Below are 23,926 nucleotides of genomic sequence, written 5' to 3'. Positions count from 1 at the left end.
GTCCAGGTACTTGAGCCAGTCAGGCATAGGGCACATGCACACACTCTGCCGCTGGGAGCATACTACACCAGCACAGCACTATTGCACAGGTGCAAAATGTTCCTGGCTGTGGGAGCGGCCCGCAGCCAGACAGCGCTGACTGGCTGAATTACCGGGGCTCATAGCAGAAGATCCAGGTGGTGGAGAAAGGCAGCATCTGGATTAGCCTGAAGGGGGCTGGAGGAAGCTCCAGGTATGTATAATAAAAAACAAAACAAACAAACAAAACAAAAAAAAAAACTTTTCTTTTCATCCGTTTCAGATACCCTTTTATTCGTAGTCACCAAACCAAATTTTAACATATAAAATTATTTGATTTCATGAGTAAAGGGAGTGCATACATTTGCATAAATCAGCATCAACACAGAATTATTTCCATCTCATTTACCACCTCTATCAGTGGCACAGCTACACATCAGGCTTGCTTTATTGAGTGTGAGTGTACAGTATATATGTGTACACAGATATACTGTACAGTCACAATCAGTTATGTATATCTGACTTTAAAAATACAGGGACTGCTTTATTGAAATAGCATAACAATTTTTTGATTGGTTTATTTCATTTTTGTGGACTAAGCAGAGCTATTACTGTATATATAAATTATTTATGATGACCATTATCTGAGAAATAGAAAATTTTATCATATTGTCTATTTTAATTACAGTTTAAATTCATTAGGAGTCGGTGCATTTTCTCTCAACTCCAGGTACCCAAAATTTCCTCGACTCCACATACCTGGATTTTAGCCTATGAAGCAATCAAAGAATTGTTCACCATCAACTGCCTTCATAAATGGCAAATTCTCCATACAATTCAAATTGTAAAAATCATATCGAAAGAACGCATTTGGTTAAAAAAAAAAAATTGTACAGTTAATGGGCACCTTAAAAGTAATGCCACACCATCAGGAAGGAAAATATTTTAGCAGATATAAAACTAAAGGATCCAGGGGTTCATCTGGTGCACCAAAACTGTACTAAAAGATATCACAGATATCTGATGGCAACATTAGCACTTTACTTTGGGACATTTTTTAATTTAACCACTTTACCACTGAGCAGTTTTACCCCTTGAGCACCAGAGCAATTTTCACCTTTCAGCACTCCTTTCATTCATTACTCTATAACTTTACCATTACTTATCGCAATGAAACGAACTATATCTTTTTTTTTTCAACCACCAATTAGGCTTTCTTTAGGTGGGACATTATGCCAATAATTATTTTATTCTAAATGTGTTTTGATGCGAAAAACATGTGGGAATTTTTTTTTCAGTTTTCAGCTATTATAGTTTTTAAATAAATGCGTGCTACTGTAATTAAAATCCATGAAATTTGCCCATTTGTACCGGTTATTACACCATTTAAATTATGTCCCTATCACAATGTTTGGCACCAATATTTTATTTGGAAATAAAAGGTGCATTTTTTTCAGTTTTGCGTCCATCCCTAATTACAATCCCATAGTTTATAAACTAACAGTGTTATACCCTCTTGATATAAATATTTTGAAAGTTCAGTCCCTAAGGTAACTTTTTTTATTGTAATTTTTTTATTACAAAAAAAAAAAAAAAAATGGTAACAATTGGGGAGTGTGGGAGTGAATTAGTTAATTTATAATGTAAAATAATATATTTGTATATGAAAAATGCGTATGACTGTAGTTTTACTATTTGGCCACAAGATGGCCACAGTAATTTTTTGTAAATGCGTCCTGCAAGTGTAGGAAGTACGCTTGCAGGAAGTTCAGGGAGGCTGGGAAACTTTTTTTCTTCACAATGATCGCACTGCTTCTCATAGAAGCAATTGATCATTGCTTGGGGGCTGAGATCAACAAACGGGAATGTTTTTTCCCGTTCATTGATCTCCGGGCGAGCGGGCAGTGGCATGCACAAGCGCAGAAGCGCGTGCACGAGCGAGAGCACGGACAGCGGCGGGGGGGGGGGGGGGTGTGTGTGCATGTATCTACACCCCTGGTAGTCTAAGGGTGTTTAAAGGGGCATAGATACACACACCCATGGTGGTAAAGTGGTTAACTTTAATCCCAGATTTAATCAGATAAAATGTATTTCTTGTAAAAGGCAAAATTACATTTCCCTTAGTTCTCAAAATAAAATTCAATTCCAGTTGTTTAAAGGTCAAACATGGTTTAAATGTTTAAAGCAAAAGGGCAAACTTAACACCACAAAATGTTAGCCTTCCCTCAAGAAATATGGAGTCAGGAAGAAGGCCCACAGATGGAATAAAATGAATGTGGCCAAGGAGCCCTACTTCTTGAAAGATTTTTAGAAACTGCAGAATACAAATGTACAACACATTTCCAGTGGTTGAAGGGCATTGTTCAATTTTAAATACATTGAAACAGTGGCAACCAATTACAAAATGTCCTAGCCACTAGTCTTAACACATTCACACTTACCCTACAACAATCCAGGAATTAAAAGAAAAAAAAAAATTATTGGATATTCTTGTTAATTAAGAAGCAGAGCATTAAAGCAAGTCCAGAAACAATTTCTCTTGGCAACAGTCATCATTTCACTAATGACTATTAAATAACTAAAGACATTTACATCAATATAGTCAAAAATATGATTGACTTCCTATCTGAATTCAGCACATGAATGGATTTACCTGACTTCAAATGAAAATAAACCACTGCACTGAGCAACTCTTTGCTTTAAGCAGGATTCCATAAAAGAAAGTTTCAGTGAGTAAATAGGTCTTTATATTCAACAAGGTATAAAAAGGATGCAAGCATTAAGTGCTGGGATCTGTTAGCACATCCTTGATTCACTTAATAATCATCATAAATTAAAAACTGCAGACAGGCATATAAAAAAATAAATACATACAAAAATAAAAAGAATACAGAATGTGGCTTTGTGCCAACCGGTAATTTCTTTTAAAAAAAAAAAAATAGTGAGGATACTTACACGTTTCTGGAATTCTAGTACCAAGTGAAATATTTGCATAAAAATAAAAATACACACACAAAGCCTGTGACTGTTGTCAAGCAGTCTAGTGGATGTTGTGTACAAAATTAGATCATTCGTATTTCATGGTACTTGAAATGAGCCATGCCACAAGAGAAAAAACAAAACACAAAACACACACATATAGGAAACAAGTGCTCAATCTATAGTCAATCTACCTCCAAGTCATAAATACAGTCTCATTGCAGATTTGGAAGAGAATGATACATAGAGATCAATATGAATGTGAAATAGCCACGTTTACAAAGTCTGGGTAAAAGTGCTGCTTGTTAACCCCAAGCTGAAAAGATCACCAGATTGAAAACCCTGCCATACTCAACCACCAATATTTGTTTTCTTTATGTAGCAAAATTTTAGCATTGCTCTCCTTGATGTCAAGCATTGTGTCAGTAAATTTTGCTGCGATTTTAACAGAAGGCTGTGAAATTGGTATCGGGATTTTTGGAAATTACAGGAATGGAGTCAGTCTGTTATAAAACTATAACTTCACATCAAAATTTTAAAAATAGGTTTAAGAAACAAAAAATACAAAATAAAAATTTGCCAAATATTAGTATCTACAAATCTGTCTGCTGAGTGTTAGAGGTTTGTGTAGAAGTGGGTGGTACTACAAAAGGTCCATGTGTTATGGAGAGTAGGCTTTCCTCTGGCTCCTCTTTCACACTTGACAGTTGTGTTTCTGGAGGAGTAACAGTAGAGTTGTGGTCTTTTTCTGCAGAAGGTCCCTCATCTTTGTTGTTGCTGTACTGCTTCAGGCGTATGTGCCATGCCAAGCTGCACACTGCTGACACAGTTTTGAACTGATGGATGACATTGCGAGGGATAAAATAGATGTCGTTATCACATAGCTGAATGCGTGCATACCGAATTCCCTCCCGCCGCATTTGGTTCAGCTTTGCTTCATCCACCCATTGAACACACTAAAATAAAAACACAAAAGAAAAAAAATAAATAAAATCAGAGCCCAACAAGAGTTAAGGAGTAGGCAAAACACAATTTGAGCTTTCTATGAAAACATTCCACAGTATTTAGGTATGCTAGTACAGACTACCAATCCTTGTCATGAAAGATCAGTGTACAGACATGCAGGGTTGAACAAACCCATGAAAAATGAAGCATGGACAAGAGTGAGAGACCTGCTGCATATGAAAATAGGGATTGCCTGGGAAAATCCAAACTTGCCTTTCTCTACTCTCCATGCACATACAGTATGTAAACAAATGTGTAAAAAAAAAAAAAAAAAAAAAGAGGAATACAAAGAAACCCTTGAATGAGTCATCAGGGGATAACGAAAATAAGTGCTACTTACCCGAGGCTTCATCCAGCCCCAAGCTCCCAGCATGTCCCTCGCTGCAGCTCCACCATCAGCCGTTCGCCGCCGCCTCCCGGCGATGAGGTCGGCCTGTACTGCGCGAGCGGCGCTGTCAATCACCGCCACGTGGTTCGGAGCGTACTGCGCAGGCGCAGTAGCTCTGCCCCTGCACAGTATGCATCGGTCCAGTACAGGCCGGACGTCATCACCGGGGACAGGGAAGCTTCATAGGCGAACGGCTCACCACGGAGCTGCAGCAAGGGACATGCTGGGAGCTTGGGGCTGGATGAAGCCCCGGCTAAGTAGCCCTTATTTTTGTTATATCCCTTGATGACTCCTTTAAGACACAGGAAAGAGCAGCATCAACTTATTGATGAGATTTCAAGGAAGGAACTTTATGTGGCTCTTATCCACTAGTTTTTTTTTGTTTGTTTAACCACCTGATGCTTTCTACAAGACATTCTTTAAACTTTACCTGGGACACAGGTGGCTCATGGAGGTCTAGTTGCAACCTCTGCACAACATGGGAGAAGTCTTCTGCATGGAAGCATATCACATCTTTGGCTATGCGAGGTTGATCGCTCCTACGAGAACAAAAAATTGAGTTACTGACAAATGCAGCACTGGTAAAACCGTTTTTATGGTAATATTTAACCACCTTTCAAGCACTAACAATTACTTAACATTATGTGCAAAGCAGCAAGTCACAAGTGGACCCAAAAGAGATTGAATTGCTAACCTAACAAAGAAAAGTTAGTTTCCTTTCTATTGTATTGAGTCTGTGCTTTAAAGAGAACCAGAGATGTTGGAAAAAAGCTTTTATACATACCTGGGGCTTCCTCCAGCCCCGTAAGCCTGGATCGTTCCCACGCTGCCTCTATACGCTAGTACCAAGTCCCGTACTTTACTCCTCCATATCCTTACGCATGTGCCTCCATACTACGCAGGCGCATATGTAAGGATATGGAGGGAGTCCCTGCTCTTTCGTACAATTGGCCGCGTCCGCCGGAAGTGACGGGACCCGGTGGCGGCGATAGAGGCAGCATAGGACGGAGGCGTGGGAGCGAGCCAGGCTTATGGGGCTGGAGGAAGCCCCAGGTATGTATAAAAGCTTTTTCATGTTTTCAGTACTGTTCATCTCTGGTTCCCTTTAACCACTTAAGGACCGCCCCCAGCCGATGGGCGGCGGCAAAGTCCGGGCCCAAACGACCGCAATATGCCCATCGGCGGGGGCGGTTGCGGGAGTGGCTATGCGGCGATCGCGTCACTCGTGACGCGATCAGCCGCCAGGGGACTGGCTCCACCCACCGATCGCTGTAACCCGCCAGCCGTTCGGAAGCGCCGGCGGGTTACTAGCACCCGGATCGCCGCTGAAACAATGTATAATAGGCTTTGTAATGTATACAAAGCCTATTATACTGGCTGCCTCCTGCCCTGGTGGTCCCAGTGTCCGAGGGACCACCAGGGCAGGCTGCAGCCACCCTAGTCTGCACCCAAGCACACTGATGTCTCCCCCCAGACCCCCCCCCCCCTGCCCACCCCCCAGACCACTGTTTGCACCCAGTCACCCCCCTAATCACCCATCAATCACTCCCTGTCACTATCTGTCAACGCTATTTTTTTTTTAGTCCCTAATCTGCCCCCTACTCCCTCCTGATCACCCCCCCACCCCTCAGATTGTCCCCAGACCCCCCCCCCCCCCCCGGTGTACTGTATGCATCTATCCCCCTGATCACCTGTCAATCACCCCCTGTCACTGCCACCCATCAATCAGCCCCTAACCTGCCCCTTGCAGGCAATCTGATCACCCACCCACACCAATAGATCGCCCGCAGATCCGACATCAGATCACCTCCCAAGTGCAATGTTTACATCTCTTCTCTCCTCTAAACACCCACTAATTACCCATCAATTACCCATCAATCACCCCTATCACCACCTGTCACTGTTACCCATCAGATTAGACCCTAATCTGCCCCTTGCGGGCACCCAATCACCCGCCCACACGCTCAGATTGCCCTTAGACCCCCCCTTATCAATTCGCCAGTGCAATATTTACATCTGTTATTCCCTGTAATAAACCCACTGATCACCTGCCAATCACCCATCAATCACCCCCTGTCACTGCCACCCATCAATCACCCCCTGTCACTGCCACCCATCAATCAGCCCCTAACCTGCCCCTTGCGGGCAATCTGATCACCCACCCACACCAATAGATCGCCCGCAGGTCCGACATCAGATCACCTCCCAAGTGCAGTGTTTACATCTCTTCTCTCCTCTAAACACCCACTAATTACCCATCAATCACCCCCTATCACCACCTGTCACTGTTACCCATCAGATTAGACCCTAATCTGCCCCTAGGGCACCCAATCACCCGCCCACACCTCAGAACGCCCTCAGACCCCAGCCCTGATCATCTCGCCAGTGCATTGCTTGCATCTATTTCCCCTCTCTAATCACACCTTGAGACACCCATCAATCACCTCCTGTCACCCCCTAGCACACCTGCCCATCAGATCAGGCCCTAATTTGCCCCGTGTGGGCTCCTGATCACTCGGCCAAACCCTCAGATCCCCCTCAGACCCCCTTCCAAACACCTCCCCAGTGCATTGATTGCATCTATTTTCCCCTCTAACCGCCCCCTGAGACACCCATCAATCACCTCCTGTCACCCCCCTAGCACTTCTATCCATCAGATCAGGCCCAATACATCCTGTCATCTAAGAGGCCACCCTGCTTATGACCGGTTCCACAAAATTTGCCCCCTCATAGACCACCTGTCATCAAAATTTGCAGATGCTTATACCCCTGAACAGTCATTTTGAGAAATTTGGTTTCCAGACTACTCACAGTTTTGGGCCCGTAAAATGCCAGGGCAGTATAGGTACCCCACAAGTGACCCCATTTTAGAAAGAAGACACCCCAAGGTATTCTGTTAGGTGTATGATGAGTTCATAGAAGATTTTATTTTTTGTCACAAGTTAGCAGAAATTGATATGTATCTTTTTTTTTTTCACAAAGTGTCATTTTCCGCCAACTTGTGACGAAAAAAAAAATCTTCTATGAACTCACCATACTCCTAACAGAATACCTTGGGGTGTCTTTCTAAAATGGGGTCACTTGTGGGGTTCCTATACTGCCCTGGCATTTTAGGGGCCCTAAACCGTGAGGAGTAGTCTAGAAAACAAATGCCTCAAAATGACCTGTGAATAGGGCGTTGGGCCCCTTAGCGCACCTAGGCTGCAAAAAAGTGTCACACGTGGTATCGCCGTACTCAGAAGAAGTAGTATAATGTGTTTTGGGGTGTATTTTTATACATACCCATGCTGGGTGGGAGAAATCGCTCTGTAAATGGACAATTGTGTGTAAAACAAAATCAAATAATTGTCATTTACAGAGATATTTCTCCCACCCAGCATCTGTATGTGTAAAAATACACCCCAAAACACATTATACTACTTCTTCTGAGTACGGCGATACCACATGTGTGGCACTTTTTTGCACCCTAACTGCGCTAAGGGGCCCAAAGTCCAATGAGTACCTTTAGGATTTCACAGGTCATTTTGAGAAATTTGGTTTCAAGACTACTCCTCACGGTTTAGGGCCCCTAAAATGCCAGGGCAGTATAGGAACCCCACAAATGACCCCATTTTTGAAAGAAGACACCCCAAGGTATTCCGTTAGGAGTATGGTGAGTTCATAGAAGATTTTATTTTTTGTCACAAGTTAGCGGAAAATGACACTTTGTGAAAAAAAAAACAATTAAAATCAATTTCCGCTAACTTGTGACAAAAAAAAAAAAAAAAAAAAAAAATTCTATGCACTCACCATACTCCTAACGGAATACCTTGGGGTGTCTTCTTTCTAAAATGGGGTAATTTGTGGGGTTCCTATACTGTCCTGGCATTTTAGGGGCCCTAAACCGTGAGGAGTAGTCTTGAAACCAAATTTCTCAAAATGACCTGTGAAATCCTAAAGGTACTCATTGGACTTTGGGCCCCTTAGCGCAGTTAGGGTGCAAAAAAGTGCCACACATGTGGTATCGCCGTACTCAGAAGAAGTAGTATAATGTGTTTTGGGGTGTATTTTTACACATACCCATGCTGAGTGGGAGAAATATCTCTATAAATAGACAATTGTGTGTAAAAAAAATTAAAAAATTGTCATTTACGGAGATATTTCTCCCACCCAGCATGGGTATGTGTAAAAATACACCCCAAAACACATTATACTACTTCTCCTGAGTACGGCAATACCACATGTGTGGCACTTTTTTGCAGCCTAACTGCGCTAAGGGGCCCAAAGTCCAATGAGCATCTTTAGGCTTTACAGGGGTGCTTACAATTAGGCACCCCCCAAAATGCCAGGACAGTGAACACACCCCACAAATTACCCCATTTTGGAAAGTAGACACTTCAAGGTATTCAGAGAGGAGCATAGTGAGTCCGTGGCAGATTTCATTTTTTTTTTGGTCACAAGTTAGAAGAAATGGAAACTTTTTTTTTTTCACTTAGGGCCCTTTTCCACTACAGCGTTTGCGACTGCTTAGTCGCAAAACCGCAAACCGCTAGTGATTTTAAAATCGCTACGGTTTGCTTTTTAACATAGGAATCGCGGTAGGTAATTTCCACTACCGCGATTCGTTTTTTACTTGATCGCGATCGCGCCGCGACTTTTGCCGAGATTTTGCTATGCACTAATCGCGTCCGCGAACGTCGGGGAATCGCCGGTAATTGCGATTCAGCAATCGCTAGCGTTCAGCGTGAACGCTAGCGACTGCAAGTGGAAAAGGGCCCAAAGTGTCATTTTCCGCTAACTTGTGACAAAAAAATGAAATCTTCTATGAACTCACCATGCCTCTCACTGAATACTTTGAGATGTCTTTTTTCCAAAATGGGGTCATTTGGGGGGTATTTGTACTATCCTGAAATTTTAGCCCCTCATGAAACCTGACAGGTGCGCAGAAAAGTCAGAGATGCTTGAAAATGGGAAAATTCACTTTTGGCACCATAGTTTGTAAACGCTATAACTTTTACCAAATCCAATAACTATACACTGAATGGTTTTTTTTTTTAATCAAAGACATGTAGCAGAATAACTTTCGCGCTCAAATGTATAGGAAATTTTACTTTATTTGAAAAATGTCAGCACAGAAAGTTAAAAAAGTCATTTTTTTGCCAAAATTCATGTCTTTTTTGATGAATATAATAAAAAGTAAAACTCGCAGCAGCAATCAAATAGCACCAAAAGAAAGCTGTATTAGTGACAAGAAAAGGAGGTAAAATTCATTTAGGTGGTAGGTTGTATGAGCGAGCAATAAACCGTGAAAGCTGCAGTGGTCTGAATGGAGAAAAAGGCTCTGGTCCTTAAAGAGAATCTGTATTGTTAAAATCGCACAAAAGTAAACATACCAGTGCGTTAAGGGACATCTCCTATTACCCTCTGTCACAATTTCGCCGCTCCCCGCCGCATTAAAAGTGGTTAAAAACAGTTTTAAAAAGTTTGTTTATAAACAAACAAAATGGCCACCAAAACAGGAAGTAGGTTGATGTACAGTATGTCCACACATAGAAAATACATCCATACATAAGCAGGCTGTATACAGCATTCCTTTTGAATCTCAAGAGATCATTTGTGTGTTTCTTTCCCCCCTGAGGGGTGAGTTCATAGCAGAACCACAACACTGAACTTGGCAGCCTTCCAGACACAGGCTGACAAGGGAAAGATACATTGATTTATTACAGAGACTGTCATAGTAGAAAGTGCTGCAGTAAGCCAGAACACATTAGAATAGCTTTTGGAACGTGTAGGATGATAAAAAACAGGATGCAATTTTTGTTACGGAGTCTCTTTAAGGGGCGAAAAGACTGTGGTCCTCAAGTGGTTAAGTACCAAGATTCTATTAAGCACAGGTGCCATTTTATTATAGAAAATACAACATATTATAGTGAGATCCCATGTTGGGAACTTGCATAACAACATATCTTTGATAAGTAAAAAATCAGTGGCATACTTATATATCCATATCAACGCATGATAGTCCTTTTGCCACATCTTATGTTAGTGATTTACCGCATCAATGATAACGTTAATGCGTTCACATATCAAGGTTTGATTGATTTTTATCAATCATCAAGGAATATGGCAAGGGCAGGGAGATTTCCAGTTAGCAGCAATGTGAGTGTTCATTGCTGTTACAATGAACTGGATCAATTTATGCTGAGCATTGGGGTTAAATTCTAGTTTGAGTCTCAAAAGCTGCGTAGCACTCCCTGCAATCTCAGATCCACAGGCTCCAATAATCTGGTCATACCCAGAGTCCACCTGAAAACTTTTGGTCCCAGAGCCTTCTGTCATACTGCTCCTACATTATGGAACTCCTTACCTCAGCAGATCAGGATAGCTCCATCTCTGGACGTGTTTAAATCCAGACTGAAAACCCACCTGTTCAGTATTGCATTTGCAGAAATATAATTTTGTTATATTAACACTTCATCCTACTACCAATTACTTAATCTGAGAGAGCCTAAGCGCTTTCAGTCCTATGGGAGAAAAGCGCTATAGAACGGTTATAGTTAAAGAGGACTTTTGGGTCCAAAGTGTTATGTTGCAAGAACAACAAGTAAATCAAGGAATGAATTCTCTTCCAAAAGGCACGAGACCCTCGGGCATGTATACCAGGTGTGATACATCATCCGACACTTGACAACCTCAAGAGCATAAGTTGTTTTTGGTGGGGTCCATTCTGTGGAGCTGCTCAGGAACCAGATAAAACAGTGTCAGAGGCTTATAGCGACTTCCATGTTTGTAGTTTTGAAACTAAAAAAGGTAGTATGCAAACATTTGGACCATTCCTCTGAGCCAAGAGTGCTCTGCATATCCAGCTCAAAGGCCTGACGGGTGAATAAACCTCCCTGGCGGTAATCCCGAACTACGCTTGGGTTAGCCACCAAGAGCTCTATGCAGAGTAAAGCGTGCAGAAGGCGTTTTTACTCACTTTCCGGGGGATCGAGACGTCAGTAGCCGTTCTCCTTCCTGTCCCCCGAGGCTATGATTTATGCTGGTGGGATTGCCGTCATCAACCTCACCACAGAGTTTCAGCAACACCCGGAGGACAGAGGTAAAATTGCAGCGCTGGAGCCCAGGGAAGGATAAAATTATATAGTTGCCTTGCTCTAAACCACTCGGAGGGGTGTGTTACCTCAACAAACTAGGACAAAGTAGGCATCATCCCTCGCCTCTAATTCTGTGCTTTTAAAGTGAACATTCACTATTTTACTGTACTTTTAGGTGCCCATAAGACCCAGTCATTCTGTAGGGTTTCTAATAAATAAGAGTGTCTATAGTTTACCCTCAGTAAATAGCTTACAGCAGGTGTTGAAATGGTGTTCTAAATGGTTTTGTGGTCATCTGGGTGACAAATTTACCTAGAGGTTGATCTCAAAAACTCTGTACACCCAAAACGCTACTGATAGTTTCCCTTACTTGAAAAAAACAAAAAAAAAACAAAACAACAACTTTCTATTGAATCTACAATAACATAGTCACACCTTGAGATAATACACGTGTATAAAGTGTATAGAGTGAGTGAGTGAGTGAGTGAGTGAGTGAGTGAGTGAGTGAGTGAGTGAGTGAGTGAGTGTGTGTGTGTGTGTGTGTGTGTGTGTGATAGAGAGACACAGAGGCAATCGATTATGTACAGAACATGCCTCTGTGCCCTCTTAAAGAGACACTGAAGCGAAAACAAAAATGATGATATTATGATTTGTATGTGTAGCACAGCTAAGAAATAAAACATTAAGATCAAATACATCAGTGTAATTGTTTCCAGTACAGGAAGAGTTGAGAAACTCCAGTTGTTATCTCTATGCAAACAAGCCATTAAGCTCTCAGACCAAGTTAGTCCTGGAGAGGGCTGTTATCTGACTTTTATTATCTCAACTGTAATTGAACTGTTTACTTTTCCTCTGCTAGAGGAGAAGTCATTACTTCACAGACTGCTCTGAAAGACTCATTTTGAATGCTGAGTGTTGTGTAATCTGCACATATTATAGCATAATGCAATGTTAGAAAAAACACTATATACCTGAAAATAAAAGTATGAGAATATTTTCTTTGCTGCTAATCTTCTAGTAATTATTCATAGTACACAACCAATTCACTATATCATATTTTTTTTTCGCTTCAGTGTCTCTTTAAAGGGAACCTAAACTGAGAGGGATATGGATGTTTCCTGTTAAACAATACCAGTTCATGGCAAGGAAATGAACAGCGCTACTTAAAAACAGACAAGTGCCTACCTGCAAAAGAGTGCAAGCCCCACTTGTGGGATAAAATACACACCGAGCATACACATGACCTGTCTACCACTGGAGGATGTTGGTTTCCGTAACAGCTTGCATGCAACCTATTAAGTACTCATCCCTCCCACTGCGCAGAAGTCAATCCTCCATGGAAGGGGACCTAACACTAACTAAATCCTAATCTATGTATATGCATAGCCTGGGTGCGGCTAATAGGTTGCATGCAAGCTGTTACGGAAACCAATATCCTCCAGTGGTAGACAGGTCATGTGTATGCTAGGTGTGTATTTTATCCCACAAGTGGGGCTTGCACTCTTTTGCAGGTAGGCACTTGTCTGTTTTTAAGTAGCGCTGTTCATTTCCTTGCCATGTACTAATGTAATTCATTTTTGGTCAGCTGCTCCCACTTAACAGCCATGCTTTTGGTGTATATGCAGAGCTTCTGTTTGGGTTCAAGGTGCGTTTGCAGTTTCTGGGGAGGGCTCAGCGCACCTCTGATTCGAGGCCATCTGGAGGCGGCCTGGTGATGCGCTGATCCACCTTTAGCGCAAACAATACCAGTTGCCTGGCAGTCCTGCTGATCTCTTCAGCTGCAGTAGTGGAGGAATCACAGACCTGAAACAAGCATGCAGCTAATCCAGTCTGACTTCAGTCAGAGCACCTGATCTGCATGATTGTTGAGGGGCTGTGGGTAAAAGTATTAGAGACACAGGATCAGCAGGAGAGTCAGGCAACTGGTATTATTTTAACCACTTAACGACCGCCCCCAGCCGATGGGCGGCGGCAAAGTCCGGGCCCAAACGACCGCAATACGCCCATCGGCGGGGGCGGCTGCGGGAGTGGCTATGCGGCGATCGCGTCATTCGTGACGCGATCAGCCGCCGGGGACTGGCTCCGCCCCCCGTTCGCCGTAACCCGCCGGCCGTTCGGAAGCGCCGGCGGGTTACTGGCATCCGGATCGCCGCTGCAACAGTGTATAATAGGCTTTGTAATGTATACAAAGCCTATTATACTGGCTGCCTCCTGCCCTGGTGGTCCCAGTGTCCGAGGGACCACCAGGGCAGGCTGCAGCCACCCTAGTCTGCACCAAACACACTGATTTCCCCCCCCCCTGCCCCCTGATCGCCCACAGCACCCCTCAGACCCCCCCCTGCCCACCCCCCAGACCACTGTTTGCACCCAGTCACCCTCCTAATCACCCATCAATCACTCCCTGTCACTATCGGTCAACGCTATTTTTTTTTTAAGTCCCTAATCTGCCCCCTACTCCCTCCTGATCACCCCCCCACCCCTCAGATTCTCCCCAGACCCCCCCCCCCCCCGTGTACTGTATGCATCTATCCCCCCTGATCACCTGTCAATCACCTGTCAATCACCTGTCAATCACCCGTCAATCACCCGTCAATCACCCCCTGTCACTGCCACCCATCAATCAGCCCCTGATCTGCCCCTTGCGGGCAATCTGATCACCCCCCCACACCAATAGATCGCCCGCAGATCCGACATCAGATCACCTCCCAAATCCATTGTTTACATCTATTCTCTCCTCTAAACACCCACTAATTACCCATCAATCACCCCCTATCACCACCTGTCACTGTTACCCATCAGATTAGACCCTAATCTGCCCCTTGCGGGCACCCAATCACCCGCCCACACGCTCAGATTGCCCTCAGACCCCCCCCTTATCAATTCGCCCGTGCAATATTTACATCTGTTATTCCGGGTAATAACCCACTGATCACCTGTCAATCACCCATCAATCACCCCCTGTCACTGCCACCCATCAATCACCCCCAGTCACTGCCACCCATCAATCAGCCCCTAACCTGCCCCTTGCGGGCAATCTGATCACCCACCCACACCAATAGATCGCCCGCAGATCCGACATCAGATCACCTCCCAAATCCATTGTTTACATCTATTCTCTCCTCTAAACACCCACTAATTACCCATCAATCACCCCCTATCACCACCTGTCACTGTTACCCATCAGATTAGACCCTAATCTGCCCCTTGCGGGCACCCAATCACCCGCCCACACCTCAGAACGCCCTCAGACCCCAGCCCTGATCACCTCGCCAGTGCATTGCTTGCATCTATTTCCCCCCTCTAATCACACCTTGAGACACCCATCAATCACCTCCTGTCACCCCCTAGCACACCTACCCATCAGATCAGGCCCTAATTTGCCCCGTGTGGGCTCCTGATCACTCGGCCAAACCCTCAGATCCCCCTCAGACCCCCTTCCGATCACCTCCCCAGTGCATTGATTGCATCTATTTTCCCCTCTAACCGCCCCCTGAGACACCCATCAATCACCTCCTGTCACCCCCCTAGCACTCCTATCCATCAGATCAGGCCCAATACATCCTGTCATCTAAGAGGCCACCCTGCTTATGACCGATTCCACAAAATTTGCCCCCTCATAGACCACCTGTCATCAAAATTTGCAGATGCTTATACCCCTGAACAGTCATTTTGAGAAATTTGGTTTCCAGACTACTCACAGTTTTGGGCCCGTAAAATGCCAGGGCAGTATAGGAACCCCACAAGTGACCCCATTTTAGAAAGAAGACACCCCAAGGTATTCTGTTAGGTGTATGATGGGTTCATAGAATATTTTATTTTTTGTCAAAAGTTAGCGGAAATTGGATTGTTATTGTTTTTTTCACAAAGTGTCATTTTTCACTAACTTGTGAGAAAAAATAAAATCTTCTATGAACTCACCATACCCCTAACGGAATACCTTGGGGTGTCTTCTTTCTAAAATGGGGTCACTTGTGGGGTTCCTATACTGCCCTGGCATTTTAGGGGCCCTAAACCGTGAGGAGTAGTCTAGAAAACAAATGCCTCAAAATGACCTGTGAATAGGACGTTGGGCCCCTTAGCGCACCTAGGCTGCAAAAAAGTGTCACACATGTGGTATCGCCATACTCAGGAGAAGTAGTATAATGTGTTTTGTGGTGTATTTTTACACATACCCATGCTGGGTGGGAGAAATCTCTCTGTAAATGGACAATTGTGTGTAAAACAAATAAAAAAATGTGTCATTTACAGAGATATTTCTCCCACCCAGCATGGTTATATGTAAAAATACACCACAAAACACATTATACTACTTCTTCTGAGTACGGCGATACCACATGTGTGACACTTTTTTGCAGCCTAACTGTGCTAAGGGGCCCAAAGTCCAATGAGTACCTTTAGGATTTCACAGGTCATTTTGAGACATTTGGGTTCAAGACTACTCCTCACGGTTTAGGGCCCCTAAAATGCCAGGGCAGTATAGGAACCCCACAAGTGACCCCATTTTAGAAAGAACAGTAACCTCCCCCACATCCTGTTCAGGTCAGGACAGAATTCACACTTGGCTAGCTCCCCTGCCGAGAAGCCATTTGGTACATAGCTCATCTTTCCCCAAAAGGAAAACCAGCTCAAACTGGTTGAGATTCAAAATTTCCCTCCAAGCGTATAGCTTCACACAAAGGGAACGTTAACTTATTAATAATTCAAAATAGGTTTGTCACAGCAAGACCAAAATTACATTTCCTGATACCTAGGAAACAGGTCTATAATTCACATGAATTATCCTTCTCTAGCTATCAGGAATCAATTGAGAACCCGCTTTATCCGGCATGCGTAGAGCAAATTCGTTAGACTAGGCGTGTATAGTCTCATTTAATACAGAGTCGCATGCTGCTTATGAATATGGTCTCGGATCTGCGATGCACCCATCTGGGGCGGAATTACACAAATTATTAATAATTGGTACATTCCTTGCTCCAAGTCTGTGGGTGGTAACCTGACTTGCCAGGAGGTAACCCTGCCTCCAACACACCTACTTTCCAGGTAGTGACCGCCCCAAAACTCTGGTCAGTAAAAAGCGTTTGCAAGGAACTCCACCCAGTTCTTCAATTTACATCGACTAGGGAAGTCCAGACATGTGCTCACGGAAGAACCGGGCGCAGGTTGTGTACAAAGGACTTTTAAGCTGAATGCCTACGTTTAAACTGGACTATTTTCTTCATGATTCAAATGGACTGCTCAGCTAACTAAGTAAGAACTTTCTGTTTTATTCCTTTTATTTTTAAGCTCTGTGATTTATATGTTAATAGGTGTATATAACTGTATGTAATGCATTTGTGTTATTAAACGTTTAAAAATCGTTTAGCGGTTATGACCTGTTGCTGAACATACACAATCGTACCTATTCTCCTGAACTCGCTACCCTGTGTTTAATAGAAGTATACATTTATAACCCGTATGCGAGAACCCGGCCCAGACATAACGATCTGGCCCAGATTCTTGCATACTGCTAGGGGTTACTAAAGTGTTCTCGAAGTCCTAGTAAAATTACAGTAGCGGGCTGTGTAACTCGCTTGGTGGCAGATCTTTGAATTGTATATGTGTGTGGAGTGATTCGGTTGGTATCAGAACGCTCCCTTCGCGAGTCAGTTCATCAAATTGCGAATGCGGGTTACCCTTCGTGATGAACAAATGACCGTGTAAGAGGATTTCTGACGCTGATCGATTTACCCCACCCGCAGACCGGCCTAGCGGTCTGTGACATTTGGTCACAAACCAAAGAAGGCAATTACACCATTTTAGAAAGAAGACACCCCAAGGTATTCTTTTAGGTGTATGATGAGTTCATAGAAGATTTTATTTTTTGTCACAAGTTAGCGGAAATTGATATGTATTGTTTTTTTTTTCACAAAGTGTCATTTTCCGCTAACTTGTGACAAAAAAAAAATCTTCTATGAACTCACCATACTCCTAACAGAATACCTTGGGGTGTCTTCTTTCTAAAATGGGGTCACTTGTGGGGTTCCTATACTGCCCTGGCATTTTAGGGGCCCTAAACCGTGAGGAGTAGTCTAGAATCCAAATGCCTCAAAATGACCTGTGAATAGGACGTTAGGCCCCTTAGCGCACCTAGGTTGCAAAAAAGTGTCACACATGTGGTATCGCCGTACTCAGAAGAAGTAGTATAATGTGTTTTGGGGTGTATTTTTATACATACCCATGCTGGGTGGGAGAAATCTCTCTGTAAATGGACAATTGTGTGTAAAAAAAATCAAATAATTGTCATTTACAGAGATATTTCTCCCACCCAGCATGGGTATGTGTAAAAATACACCCCAAAACACATTATACTACTTCTCCTGAGTACGGCGGTACCACATGTGTGGCACTTTTTTGCACCCTAAGTGCGCTAAGGGGCCCAAAGTCCAATGAGTACCTTTAGGATTTCACAGGTCATTTTGCCACATTTGGTTTCAAGACTACTCCTCACGGTTTAGGGCCCCTAAAATACCAGGGCAGTATAGGAACCCCACAAATGACTCCATTTTAGAAAGAAGACACCCCAAGGTATTCCGTTAGGAGAATGGCGAGTTCATAGAAGATTTTATTTTTTGTCACAAGTTAGCGGAAAATGACACTTTGTGAAAAAAAACAATTAAAATCAATTTCCGCTAACTTGTGACAAAAAAAAAAAATCTTCTATGAACTCACCATACATCTAACGGAATACCTTGGGGTGTCTTCTTTCTAAAATGGGGTAATTTGTGGGGTTCCTATACTGTCCTGGCATTTTAGGGGCCCTAAACCGTGAGGAGTAGTCTTGAAACGAAATTTCTCAAAATGACCTGTGAAATCCTAAAGGTACTCATTGGACTTTGGGCCCCTTAGCGCAGTTAGGGTGCAAAAAAGTGCCACACATGTGGTATCGCCGTACTCAGGAGAAGTAGTATAATGTGTTTTGGGGTGTATTTTTCCACATACCCATGCTGAGTGGGAGAAATATCTCTATAAATAGACAATTGTGTGTAAAAAAAATAAAAAAATTGTCATTTACGGAGATATTTCTCCCACCCAGCATGTGTATGTGTAAAAATACACCCCAAAACACATTATACTACTTTTCCTGAGTACGGCAATACCACATGTGTGGCACTTTTTTGCGGCCTAACTGCGCTAAGGGGCCCAAAGTCCAATGAGCATCTTTAGGCTTTACAGGGGTGCTTACAATTAGGCACCCCCCAAATGCCAGGACAGTAAACACACCCCACAAATGACCCCATTCTGGAAAGTAGACACTTCAAGGTATTCAGAGAGGAGCATAGTGAGTCTGTGGCAGATTTCATTTTTTTTTGTCGCAAGTTAGAAGAAATGGAAATTTTTTTTTTTTTTTTTTTTTTGTCACAAACTGTCATTTTCCGCTAACTTGTGACAAAAAATAAAATCTTCTATGAACTCACCATGCCTCTCACTGAATACTTTGGGATGTCTTCTTTCCAAAATGGGGTCATTTGGGGGGTATTTGTACTATCCTGGAATTTTAGCCCCTCATGAAACATGACAGGTGCGCAGAAAAGTCAGAGATGCTTGAAAATGGGAAAATTCACTTTTGGCACCATAGTTTGTAAACGCTATAACTTTTACCCAATCCAATAAATATACACTGAATGTTTTTTTTTTATCAAAGACATGTAGCAGAATAACTTTCGCGCTCAAATGTATAGGAAATTTTACTTTATTTGAAAAATGTCAGCACAGAAAGTTAAAAAAGTCATTTTTTTGACAAAATTCATGTCTTTTTTGATGAATATAATAAAAAGTAAAACTCGCAGCAGCAATCAAATAGCATCAAAAGAAAGCTGTATTAGTGACAAGAAAAGGAGGTAAAATTCATTTAGGTGGTAGGTTGTATGACCGAGCAATAAACCGTGAAAGCTGCAGTGGTCTGAATGGAGAAAAAGGCTCTGGTCCTTAAGGGGCGAAAAGACTGTGGTCCTGAAGTGGTTAAAAAGGAAAAATCCACATCCTTCTCAGTTTAGGTTCCCTTTAAAGAAAACCTGAACTGAAAATAAAAAGTCAAAATAACCATACACAGGTCATACTTACCTCCTGTCTAGTCTTCTCCTCAATCTTTCTCCTCTCCTGCGTCTCATTTGTCCGCGGTGATCAAATGAATTCTCCGTCCTCCATTTTAACCACTTGACCACCGCAGGTGCGTATATCTCCGTCCCTTTGCACAACTTTTAACCACCAGGGATGAAGATATACGCACCTCCCGCCCGCTACCTTGCACGCCGCCGCAGCGCGATCATTGTGAAAAAAAAAAAAAAAAAAAAAAAAAAAAAAAAAAAGAGAAGAAGGTTTCCCAGCCTCCCTGAAGTTCCTGTAAGCGTACTTACTACACTTGCAGGACACATTCACAAAAAGTTACTGTGGCCATCTTGTGGCCAAATATTAAAACTACACCCAAAATAATTTTTCATATACATAGTTTTACATTATAAACTAACTCATTACCTCCCACACTCCCCAAATTTATTTTTTTGTAGTAAAAAAAAAAAAAAATTACAATAAAAATAAATAAATAGTTACCTTAGGGACTGAACTCTTTAAATATTGATGTCAAGAGGGTATAACACTGTTACTTTATAAACTATGGGCTTGTAATTAGGGATGAACGCAAAACTGAAAAAAATGCACCTTTATTTCCAAATAAAATATTGGCGCCAAACATTGTGATAGGGACATAATTTTAACTGTGTAATAACCTGGACAAATGGGCAAATACATTTCATGGGTTTTAATTACAGTAGCATGCATTATTTAAAAACTATAATGGCCGAAAACTGAAAAATAATGATTTTTTCCCAAATTTTTTCTATTTTCCCATTAAAACACATTTAGAATAAAATAATTCTTGGCATAATGTGCCACCTAAAGAAAGCCTAATTGGTGGCGAAAAAAACAAGATAGTTCATTTTATTGCGATAATTAATAATAAAGTTATAGACGAATGAATGGAAGGAGCGCTGAAAGGTGAAAATTGCTCTGGTGCTCAAGGGGTAAAACCCCTCAGTGGTCAAGTAGTTAAAAATGGCCATTAACCCATAACAGCTTCCTGGTCAGCACACAGTTAAAACTGTAATATTGCCCACTTGAGCCATAGGGAAACATGGGCATTAACTTGCGCATTCAGTTGTAACTGACAGCTGCTGATTTATAACTGACAGCAACTGGTATATTTCAGTTCTGACAAAATATTGTCAGAACTGGTAAGGATCACTGTAAGAAGAAAATGGTGAGCTTCTGAGAGGAATTGACAGGGAGGTTAGTGTGCAATATTCATTTGCAGCTACTTTATGTGTTTTTTTTTTGTATATTCTTTATTGTATAAGGAATAACATAGTACATTAAAGGTTATACTCAAGCAAAGAACATTATGTCTTATAGCATATTTGTCAGAAACAATAAGTGTTTTATCATGTTCTGGGTAACGGAAAGAGTTTCGTCTTAGAAGGTGCTCTACATTTAGGTTATATGTTACATACTCCATGTCAATCGCGAGTGCAATAGAAGCAACAGAAGTCGGAGCACTGTGTGTGTATACCTGAGTAATAGATTCAGTACGGAGCAGAATAAAATGACATATCCCACTTGCAATTATCACAAAACCTCTATATTTTCCTTATAATTTTCTTTTAAGTGAACCCTTGAAAGGTTCCCCTCCCTCCCCCCTTTCCCCCGGTCGCCTCCCCCACCCCCTGCCATGTGTCAATTCGGATAACCCTTATATGGGACATGTATTTCACTGTGGTACGCCTAAGGGCCTTGTCATGTTTTTACACTGTAGCTCTCATGGACATTTAATATCTAGTGTAGGATCTGTTGGAACTCTTCGGATAGTCTGAAGTGATTCCAGAAGGACCATGTTTGATATAGTTCCGTCGTATTGGAGGCCACAGATGAAAGATCTTCCATCCGTTCCACACAATCTAATTCCTTAATGAGTACTTCCATGGTTGGGGGGGTTGTCTGTTTCCAATGTCTCACTATGAGGCACTTTGCTGCATTCAGTATATGTCTGACTACTGACCTCTTATAGCTTTTCATCTTCCAATCATTTAGGTGTAAGAGATAGAATTCCGGTAAGAATGGAGTAGATCTATCTGTAACAGCCTTAAGGAGTTTTTCTATTTTTTTCCAAAAGTCTGCTAAGGCAGCGCAAGACCACATAATGTGCAGCAAGGTACCTTTTTCTATTTGACATCGCCAGCATAAGTCAGTCTTTTCTGGGAAGAAGTCATGAAGTCTAGTGGGAGTGAGGTACCAGCGGGTTAGTATTTTATAGTTTATTTCCTGAGTTCTCACCGCCCTTGATGATCTGTGTGCATATGTACATACTTTGATTATCTGTTCAGGTGTGAGGGTTTTGCCTATATCTCGTTCCCACCCGTGAATGAAGGGTAGAGGTGTGTTTGCCAATGAGGTTATCATGGTATACAGTATGGAGAGTGTTTTTTTAATTGGGCCTGTTCCCTTGCATAACTCCTCGAAGTCAGTTTTACGTCTTAATTGGGCGGGTTGGATACCAATATGATTGAGAAAATGTCTGTACTGGAAGTATTCCCACCAGCTGATGTTAGTATTATTCCGTCTTCTTCTAATCTCCTCCAAGGAAGCCCATCCACCCCCGCCACATATCTCCTCGAAGGCTATGTTTCTAGTCCTGCGTAAAGCATTCCTCCTGAAGTCTGCGTTATCCTCTCCTATATTTGGGTTGTCTGAAATTGGAAGCATTGGAGAGGGAATAGGGGTTAAGTTTAAAGTTTTATTCGCCTTATGTAAGGTAGTTAAGGTAGAGTGGCAGAGAGTCGGTAGGCCCCAGGACGATTTTGGTGGATCTGTAGTCCAAGTTATGCTGGACAGAGGATATGGAGACAAGGAGGTTTCCAGTTCAACCCATTGTTTATGTTCCTGGTGTCTATGCCAATCTACCACTCTAGTGAGAATGGCTGCAAGGTAGTATCCTCTCACACTGGGAAGAGCCACCCCTCCATTTTGTTTGGAGTTATAAAGAATTTCCTTTTTGAGACGTGGGGGTTTGTACTTCCAAATATATTTGTTAAAAGCGGATTGAATTTGTTGGAGAAAGTTTAGTGGAATTTTAATTGGTAGGGTCTGAAATAAATATAGTAATCTGGGCATAATGTTCATTTTAATTACAGATATCCTTCCAAACCAAGAGAGGTGAGGGAAATTCCATCTTTTAAGGTCCTTATTGAATGTACTAAGGATTGTAGGAAAGTTGAGTTTAAAAACATTTTTAAGGGAGTCTGAAATATATGTGCCTAAGTAGTGTATCGCTTTGGGATTCCATTTAAAAGGAAAGTTTTGTTTTAAATGTTCAACTTCCGTCGCGGTGAGACCCGCATTAAAGGCCTCACACTTGTCAAAGTTAATTTTAAAAAAGGATAGCCTACCAAAGTGTTCAAATTCTGCAATTAGATTGGGAAGCGTGATCACTGGGTTCGTTAAAAAAAATAAAAGGTCATCGGCGTAGGCCGCGACTTTATGATCAGTACCTCCTGTTCGTAGACCCGTAATATCTAGGTTTCTTCTCACTGTGCAGAGGAAAGGCTCCAGGGCAAGTGCAAAGATCAGAGGGGATAGCGGACATCCCTGCCGAGTACCATTCGTGATGTTTAGGGGACTCGATAGGATGCCGTTTACTTTAACCTTGGCTGTTGGGTTGGTATATAAAGCTTGTATGCAAGATAGCATTCTTTCACCTAGGTTAATCTGCTGCATTACCGTTTGCAACCATCTCCAGCCCACCCGATCGAATGCTTTTTCAGCATCAGTAGATAATAGCATACAAGGGGTCTTTGCTGATCGGGTGAGCTGAAGGAGGTCAAGTGCTCTAATTGTATTGTCTCTGGCTTCTCTCTGCGGTATGAAGCCAGCCTGATCCCAATGAACTAGAGTGCCCATGTGTTCTGCCAGTCTACTGGCTAGGGCTTTAGTGAATATTTTAAGATCAATGTTAAAGGACTTACGAGACGAAAATCAGAAAAAATGTTAGTTACCTTATTGTAATATCACACCTCAGGGCAGACGATCAGTGCCTCCCCTGTCAGTTTCAGGCGTTCTGTTACCTAAATCCAGGATACATTACAGGCCCCGACCCTCTGCAGGGTCGCCTGAACTGATGAGCTAAGAATTGCCGCTTTAAACAGCAATGTGAGAGTTACTCGTGGCCGCCACATAGCGGCTCCCTCCCCCGCTGTGAGCCGCTGCTAGGAGGGAGCCGCTGCTATAGTAGGCAACCCTGTCCCTGCCGGTATCATCCAGTCACACGCCGCCGCCTCCCTTCCCCAACCCGCCGAGCAGCCAGCACATCTATTCTACCCCCTTTTGCGGAGGAATTGCACGCTGACATGCTGTCACTGAAGAGCCGCTGGCTCAT

At 42.7% G+C, this 23,926-nt stretch overlaps 1 protein-coding gene across 1 annotated transcript in view; it reads right to left on the bottom strand.

Annotated features, from left to right (window-relative positions):
- Positions 1-580: 580 nt before the first annotated feature.
- RSBN1 (round spermatid basic protein 1) overlaps positions 581-23,926 on the bottom strand; it is a 75,378-nt gene continuing 52,032 nt past the window's right edge. The window contains exons 6-7 of the mRNA XM_068269712.1: positions 4,821-4,929; positions 581-3,953 (exon numbers count right to left, since the gene is read on the bottom strand). Of these exons, the coding sequence (XP_068125813.1) occupies positions 3,591-3,953; positions 4,821-4,929 (472 nt within the window). The 3' untranslated portion in view covers positions 581-3,590. The remainder of the gene's footprint in view (positions 3,954-4,820; positions 4,930-23,926) is intronic.

The sequence above is a fragment of the Hyperolius riggenbachi genome, chromosome 2, assembly GCF_040937935.1.
Source record: "Hyperolius riggenbachi isolate aHypRig1 chromosome 2, aHypRig1.pri, whole genome shotgun sequence".
NCBI classification, from domain to species: Eukaryota; Metazoa; Chordata; class Amphibia; order Anura; family Hyperoliidae; genus Hyperolius; species Hyperolius riggenbachi.
Note: the sequence above shows the minus strand (reverse complement) of the source record. Positions and strands in the feature narration are given on the sequence as shown.